At 41.2% G+C, this 8,533-nt stretch overlaps 1 protein-coding gene across 1 annotated transcript; it reads right to left on the reverse strand.

The window, feature by feature from the left end:
* Positions 1-2,913: 2,913 nt before the first annotated feature.
* On the reverse strand, positions 2,914-7,487 carry LOC146634775 (macrophage mannose receptor 1-like). The gene is made up of 4 exons (XM_085343018.1): positions 7,418-7,487; positions 6,855-7,229; positions 3,537-3,887; positions 2,914-3,260 (listed from the first exon to the last, which is right to left on the reverse strand). Exons 1-4 carry the CDS (start codon positions 7,485-7,487, stop codon positions 2,914-2,916), a joined length of 1,143 nt encoding a protein of 380 aa, XP_085199144.1.
* Between the last annotated feature and the right edge of the window lie 1,046 nt (positions 7,488-8,533).

The raw sequence follows: 8,533 nt of genomic DNA on the forward strand, positions 1-8,533 counted from the left end.
CTGATCAAATGTGACCAACACATCAGCCAGAAAGTAAAGGTACTGAGAAGTGATCTGTGGTCACCACCTGCAGAACTTCTCCTTTATTGGGGATGTCTTGCTAATTGCCTATAATTTCCACCTGTTGTCTATTCCATTAACAACATCAGTTGTGTAATGGAAGTTTGATTTCACAGAGGTGTGTTTGTCTTGGAGTTACATTGTGTTGTTCAAGTGTTCCCCTCTTTTTTTGTAGCGTATGTTTATTTTAATATCAAGAAGAAACCAGCAGGAGCAGGATGACTGACCAGAACATAAGAAGATGTCTGATTCTAATGGCAGGAGTGTTGACTGAGGTCACACAGGGACATGGAGTTGCTTGTGGTTCTGGAAAAGTGATGAATAAAGTAGATCATAACAAACAGCAAGAAACAACAACTTAGCCTCAGCTTATGAAGCAAAGCGTGACTGCCAGCACCAGACATGCTAACACCTGCAGAAACCTGCAGACCTGAGCTTACAAGTACAACCATCACTCACTAACACTGCAAATCCATGACAAATAAGGAAAAGCAGGAACTACATGTTTCATCTGCACACACAGATCCAGTCCTAATGAAAAGGAATAAAGGATCCAGAAACAGTGATTTGTCTCATCATGGCCCTTCCTCTGCTTCAGGCATGTGAAGACTACAGGTGTGATGCACTCTGATCACTAATTGGTCTTCTGCAAAGTGAGGAAGAGCAAGGGAGCTCTGGGGCTTTTCTACAAAGGTCAAACATAACATCTGAGTGTAGTTTTGAGTTAGTGTTTATCTGAGTGTCCAGCCAACAGCTGTGGACAAAAGCTCCAAGCTGATGCAGTCTGGTATCTGTAAGAAACCACAGCAGACAGGTAAACACAACACCTGGATCATCCTCCTGACTGAGGTCACCTGCATGTTATGATCAGCATGTAGAAAGTGACCTGAAACAGAAACTGATCACCTGAGCCAAGACACCAACCGCTCACAGAGGACGAGCGTCAGCATGTTAGGATATGAGGAAATATTTCAGAAATATATGTTTATCATAAAATCAAGAGGAATCCAGCAGGAGCAGATACATGTGCAGGCAGAATGAAGAGCTGCTGCTGCGTTCACAGCCCCTCTGTAACACTTTGTCCAGCTTCTCCTGCTTACAGTGCAAGCTGCTGCAGGTGGAGGTTGGATGGAGTTGCTTAGGAGAGCTCCACAGTGACAGATGTGACAGGAAGTGTCTGCAGCCAAAATCAGGGCCAGTGCAATCTCCCAACATGAAGGAAAGGAGCTTCAGTGCGCCCTTTAATGTCTCCTTTAGCTGAGGAGAAACTGGAGCGTCCTTTACACTGTAGCTTGCTATCACCAGTGTGACCAGTATGTGTGAATGGGTGGAAGATTGTGTATAGTGTAAAGCGATTTGGGGTACTTTGGACCAAGTAAAGTGCTATACAAATACAGACCATTTACCATTTATGAAAGGACAGATATTTGAACCAGCAGGGGGAGCTAATCAGTGGAATGTCTGGCCGTGACGCAGGTTAATGAATGAATCCAAGAGAAGAACAACAACAGCAGCTTTTAGTCGTTGAGAGCTGATCTGTCAACTTATCAAAAGTTCAGTCCTGTAGGTTATTTAAGTCATTAAATGTCTAACATAATCAGTAAAGAAATATTCTAACTTAGTACAAACCTAGCCTTTATTTTTCTTCTGTTGATTTGCGCCTGTCAAATTATCATTTGTTGCACCGATGACAGTGGTCTCCTTGACTCCGCGCTCAAACCAGCGTTCGGAACGCTGGTTTACGTTTACGTGAAAAGGGAAAGACCATCTCTGAGTCGAGGAGGGGGCCTAAGGGTTGTTGATCAATGGTCATGAGAATTTGTATAATTAAGATTAAGGAACTGACCTCCCAGCCCATTGTTCCATCAGTGGGCTGGGAGGTCATCATGCAAATGTACTGTTTATAAGATTGTGGAAACCTGCAGTCAGCTGAGACTGAAGACGTCACTTGGATGAGTGACGAAATTTTCTCCCACAAAACGCTACGTCCAGATGAACAGAATCAACTGTTGGAGGTTTGTGCTTTCAGATTTGTTTCTATATGAATGAGTGCAGCCTGAGAAAACCTCTGATTCTATCACACCATTCACAGAGCACACATCCTGTTTGTCACTCATATAGATTTCAAAGGATTTCCCTTCATAATAAAACACTGAATCACAATAAATTGGAAAAATCTCTTCAGACTTCTGAGAAAACTCCATAAACAATCTTCAAATGTATGTTAGCTACAGCTCCGGTCTCAGCTGTTCCCAGCTTCCCCTCCGCTCCTCTCCTGTCTCACTAAAAAAGGAAACCGTCATCAGGCCAAACGCCATCAGCTGTGTTCTCACCTGCCTCCCCAGCACCCTCCCGTTGAGCTCGCTGCACCACTCCTCCCCTGCAGCCGAGCCCGGGACCACACCTCCGCCACAGAAGGTTTATTTGGCTACATTAACAAACATGATCAGATTATAGAGCTCATATGGAGTCATGACACAAACATGGTTTTACCTGCTTTTAGTGACAGGCTTTGTAATTCAAGCTGAGGATACAATGGTGCGATACAAAGATTTACAGCACATGAAGCAGAAACATTAAAACCTTCACCTTATCTGAACTAAATACAACAAACATCCTGCTACAGTTTAATAATGAACCAATCCAGCAACAATGAAGGAAGAAACCAAGATGCTCCTGACTCTGGTAAAGGAGAGGACATGAAACACAGACTGCTCTCTGCAAATGTCTAAGCTGCAGGTAAAAATCTGTTGGTCATTTTCAAACCCAGAGACTGTAAACACTGAGCAGAAACACAGAGTTCACCCCAGAAAATCTACATGTGCAGCTAAGAAGTGACTTTAGGTTTAAACTTTAGTGTTTTATACAAATAAAATTAAATGTCTCATTTTTCCTCTGACTGACCCACTCGTGCTGCCCTCCTGTGGTCATGGCTGCAGACATGCCACAGGCTTCAGTCCTTCCCCCTGAAGCCCACCTCTCATAGCACACTACATAATCAGTAACCCAAAGCCACAAACGTGCAGCACAGCTGTACTGCAGTCCCAGCCACACGAAAGGAGTCGAGGCGTTTTTGGCTCTTTCCTGGACCCATCGCTGCTGATGAGGGTTGCTGATTGAAACCAGGTCATGATGTGTCTGTCTGCAGTAAGTCAAGGCTTCCTCCCAGGTTTTGTTTTCCCTGATCAGAATCAGTTTATCTGCCATAAAATCAGAGAAAACATGAAATCAGTAAAATCTGGACTTGAAGTCTCTGGATGTTTGGTCCAGTTTCACTGGAAGAACAAAAGAAAACATTTCAGTGATTCTTCAGATGAATCAGTTGCTCTACAGAGAAATCTCTGTTCCAACCATCAGCTAAACATCTTCACCTGCAGAAATAAGTGGCTGAAGAAACACACTGACCTAAATCCTCTCAGTGACTCCAGCAGTTCATCTATTGGACAAACAGCTGAGATAAATCTGTGTAAACTCACCATCATAGCAGAAGAAAGGCTTTCTTTGGTCACATCCAGCAGAGCTCCATCTTCCTGATCCCCCCAACAGAGTCGTAGCACATTTCCTGTTGTTTAGTCCATCATTAAATGAGTCCCAGTATCTGAAAGAGAAGTTACTTCCATCTGACCACCTCCAGCTGTCTCTGAACAGGCCGATCCACGAGGCTGTAGACTTCTGCAGCTTCTTAAACTCTTCACTGTATATCTGATCGAGTCCACTGGCCAGGTCAGTGTGATGCTGTCTGCAGTAGCTCTGAGCCTGAGTCCAGGTCTTCTTCGCCATAATCGGCATAATAATCAAATGAAAGGTTTTGTTGTCTTTCATTGTTGCTGTCAACAGAAAAACAAAAAACCATCATCTTTTTCAACTAATTTGTCTTTTTCTTTCCCAGCAAAAACAAACATTTTCTCGTCTCTATATCTATTCAAACTTTCATATCTTTTAACAGTTTTTAGTCATTATTAGGAAAAGCATAAAAACATAACAACACAGACAAACAAGAAATGAAAAAAACACCCAAAGGAAATTACATACATTAAAGTGATTACATACCTTTACAAATGAAAATAGGGGGGGGTGAAGAAAAGAAAATTTAAAAAAAAGAAGAGAAAAATAAAAAATATATTTTTCATCCATTTACCCACAGATTTAGAAAAAAGAGTGAACTGTTGTCCTTTACGCTCACTTCCTATTTACCTATTGTCCTATTGAGGACATCTTAAAAGCAAGAGGAGAAGAAAATAGGAGGGGTCCCCTTGGATCTGATTCTTAAAAATATTAGTTAGTTCTTGAGATGTGGATCTCGAAAATCTTTTGATGAGTTTGCATTCCCAGAAATAATGAAAAAAAGTTTCTTTCTGACATTGACTACAGAAGGGGGAAATATGAGGTGTGATCTTATGCAAACATTAGGAGCTATGTATAGGCAGAATAGGATTTTGTATTGGGTTTCTCGCAAGCAGTTGCAAGTAAAAGTGGATCTAACTATGTTAATGGATGCTTTCCACTCCTCTTTGGTATCTTGAATATTAAGATCTCTCTCCCATTTATGAATAGCGCTCAGTGTGCTGCTACTGAGAGTCTATAGAAGAGAATAAAAAGCAGAAATGAAATGGGTTCTGTCTTTTCACTTAATGAGAAATGTCTCCTTATCATCATATAAAATGAAAATGGTCTCTAGGAATATTAAAATCTGACTAATTGCTCAAAGTTCATCAGTGTGTTGTTTTGAAACAAGTCGCCAGTTACCCTTCATCCGTTTTTATGCCACATATGCAAATTCCCTGCTGACTCAGCCTCAGGATGTCCAAAGGCAAGAATATAGCGCACCCAAAGGGAAGCGCATCAGTGGTCATGTGCGCATCACGCAGAGGCAGAGCGAGAGGCAAAAGGCGGCAGAGCATGGCAGGGCGATCGTGGCTCAAGAGTTGGCAGTTTGTCTTGTAGTCGGAAGGTTGCCGGTTTGAGCCCCGGCTCGGACCGTCTCGGTCGTTGTGTCCTTGGTCAAAACACTTTACCTACCGCCTACTGGTGATGGCCGATGGCGTGATATGGCAGCCTCGCTTCTGTCAGTCTGCCCCAGGGCAGCTGTGGCTACAACTGTAGCTGCCTCCACCAGTGTGTGAGAGTGTGTGAGACTGAGTGAATAGTGGAATTATACAGCGCTTTGAGGGTCTCGAAAAGTGCTATATAAATGCAATCCATTATCATTATTAGTTGTAACGCGTGATTACGTGAGCGTTAATGAACCTGTAAGTGTTATTATGTTTGACAAGTTAACTGGTATGATAATAGCTATAGTTGTTTGTGCCACAGATTGTGCCTGTTAAAGCTATTTAGCCAACTTATGATTTTACACTGACCCCTTGTGGACATTGTAAAATATTGCTGTGTCTGAGTAGATGATGTGTTATGATTGTTTCTTAGTTATCTTTGGCCCTACTAATTATAGTATTACCTGTTTCTCATATATATACTGCATCTGCTACAACTATAAGTTCACATCTGGCTGCATCACATTTGGTTTAAACATGTTAAGCTCTGATGTAACTTCCTCTATGGAGCTTAATTAAAGCCCTGCACTGCTGCAGTCTTTCAGACCGAAGACTTAGGCCAGACTTGTATACCCAGCACTTCCAGTATATATATTCTACACCATGCATCGAACATACTGCAAGACATTCCTGGAACAAAGTCTTTGTTTCTCAATAAAGGAGTCACGAATGAAGTGCAGTCTTCTCTACCCAACCTGTTATGCATTTCCATCCAAACCCTTATTGTATTATAAATAATTGGGAATACTCTTAATCTCAGTTTGTAATTTGTTTTGTCACAGACAGCTAAGCTCCAAAGGGAAGAAGGTGAAGTAGACCAAGAGTCTAGGTGGGAATGAGAATTTAGATAAGCATGTAGCCACTCCCATAAAACACAGCCATGACATGCCCAATTATAAAAACTTTAATTTGGTAACCCTAAGCCTCCCCTATCAGTAGGCAGTTGTAAAATTCTAATTCTTAATCTAGGTTTCTTGCCATCCCAGATACATTTTAAAAAGACTTCTATATCACAAGAAACTTTCTGGGTTATCCATAGAGGTAACCTTTGTAGGAGATATAATAAACGTGGGACAATATTCATTTTTATTAGGCTCAAACGCCCCATAAGAGAAAGAGGCCATTTTTGCCATCTATCTAAATCTTAATAAATTTTAATTTTTTAAAACTGGTGATAAGTTCAGTTTCCATAAGTCTTTAAGAACTGGTGTAATGTTTAGCCCAAGGTATGTGAAGCCACTGGGGGAATATTGAAAGGGATTAGAAATATCTGGCAAAGAGTTAATCTGATCACCCAGCGGCAAGACTTCTGATTTCCCAAAATTAATTCTGTAACCAGAGAATGAGCTGAACTCATATATAATGGGCATAATGGCTGGTATTGGTAGTTCTGGTTTTGAAAAGAACAACAGAATAACATCAGCAATGCTATCTTATGATTTGTTTCACCCACTGTTGTACTGTGCACATCTTGGTGCTGCCGAATGGCCTCAGCTAGAGGTTCAAGTGCTAATGCAAAGAGGAGATGGGACAGAGGACAGCCCTGCCTCGTAGCTCTTTGCAGTGGAAACACTGATGATTGTACATCCTTAGTTATAACACAAGCTTCTGGAAGTTTGTGGATAGCTAATTTGCCTCATTCTTCAAACTGTCTCTTTCAGGAACATATGATACAACACGGATTATAAACTAAATTATAACATTATTAAATATTTTATTATATCACTGTCCACATATCCTCACCGTCATAACAGATGAACTGAGATGTGTGAGTACATGGGTAATCAGCCCATTTGTCTTCTATTATCACACAGTTCTCAGGGGTGCCACCATAATCATTTGGCTGTCCAGCTGCCCAACAGGTCTTATTTTCAGTGTATTCCTCCCCCGGCAGAGACCAGTGCCACGTCCTGTTGTCTCCTGGCTCGCTGTACAGTCCAATCCAGGCTTGTGTTTGACTCTGTGCAGAGTCTTGAAGTCTTCTCATGTCTGTCAGGTCAAACACTTTGGCCAGGTCTGTGTAGTTCTCTCTGCAGTATGCCCGTGCTTCATCCCAGCTCATCTCGTCTTTAATAAAGTGGTACTCATACAGCTGACATGTGATGAAGACACACTGACCTGAAACAGAAGAAATACTGTTGAATATCTGCTGATACAAGCAGGAAACTCATGTTCCCATCAAACTGTCCAGTTTACAGGTCAATCCTTGATTGTCTCAGTAAGAGTTCATTTGTTTAATGAGTCCTGATCAAACTAAAGGATTTCAGGTGGAAACAATCAGGAGCCCTGGTAAAATGATCACTCACCCATCAGAAGAAGCAGAAACAGACTCCACTGCATCGTCGCTCTGTCACATGAAAATGACTTTTCTGTCATTTGGAGGAAACAATGAATCCAGCAGCTCTTCAGTGTTTGATGGACACGCAGCACTTTATATTAAACACAGATATCTAGTTTATCACACACTGCTGTAAGAAATATATGATTGTTCTTAATAAATGATCATCTGTTTAAAATTGTCCATGAAGAAAAAAGCAACAGTTCAAATGTGGTCCACACAGCACCTCTGTACACAGACATGAAATGAGCCTGCAGGTTTGAAACTTACATCTGGTTCTTCTCTGGTGTTCATGCAGACAGCTGTGCAGTAAATAACCATCTGTACTAACACACTCTCTCTTTGTACTGAGTATTTCAATATGAACATACAGTTTTTACCCCTGACTCAAAGACACACTGTTAATATGAGTTATATACAGACTCATTTACATATTGCTACGGAAAGAAGAAAGAAGAAACATTGGACTGTCCAACAATCAGAACGAGGAAGTTTGATTCTAATATCCAAATATGACTTCCTTGTTTGTTTGGTGGTGCAGGTGCAGGGGAGGGCTGTGACAGCAGAGGTACACCTGAAAAGGTCACCACTCTGTGACAGAAACATGAATATGAGTCTGTTGATTTTTGAGAATATAAACATAACGCTGCCTGTACTGATCAATATTGCTGGATCGCTCTGACGCTGACATGATCTTATAAACCTATCAAAGACTTTTTGCATGTACTGACGCAGCAGTCAATCCTGTTCAAGCTCGCCCTCCAAATTCACCCATCATCAGGTTGTCATCCATCGATGAGTTTGTAGAGCTCAATAAATGTCTGTCAGTGCTGATTATTCAAACTGTGTTTAAAACGTGACTCATTCATTGTCAAAAATATTTCCTCTGGATATGCAATTGTTTTTAATACAGTGGCTTGCAAAAGTATTCGGCCCTCTTGAACTTTTCCACATTATTATTATTATTATTATCACAGTATTTCAATATTAAGATACAGACTTCCCCCCCATGACACAAAGACACAGTGTAGATATGGGGTTATGAAAGGACTTGTTTATATACATAGTGAGTGAGAAAGGTGAC

The sequence above is a fragment of the Diplotaxodon limnothrissa genome, linkage group LG3 (genome assembly GCF_057381915.1).
Source record: "Diplotaxodon limnothrissa isolate DT_005_m linkage group LG3, D_limnothrissa_male_GT1.1, whole genome shotgun sequence".
Taxonomy (NCBI): Eukaryota; Metazoa; Chordata; class Actinopteri; order Cichliformes; family Cichlidae; genus Diplotaxodon; species Diplotaxodon limnothrissa.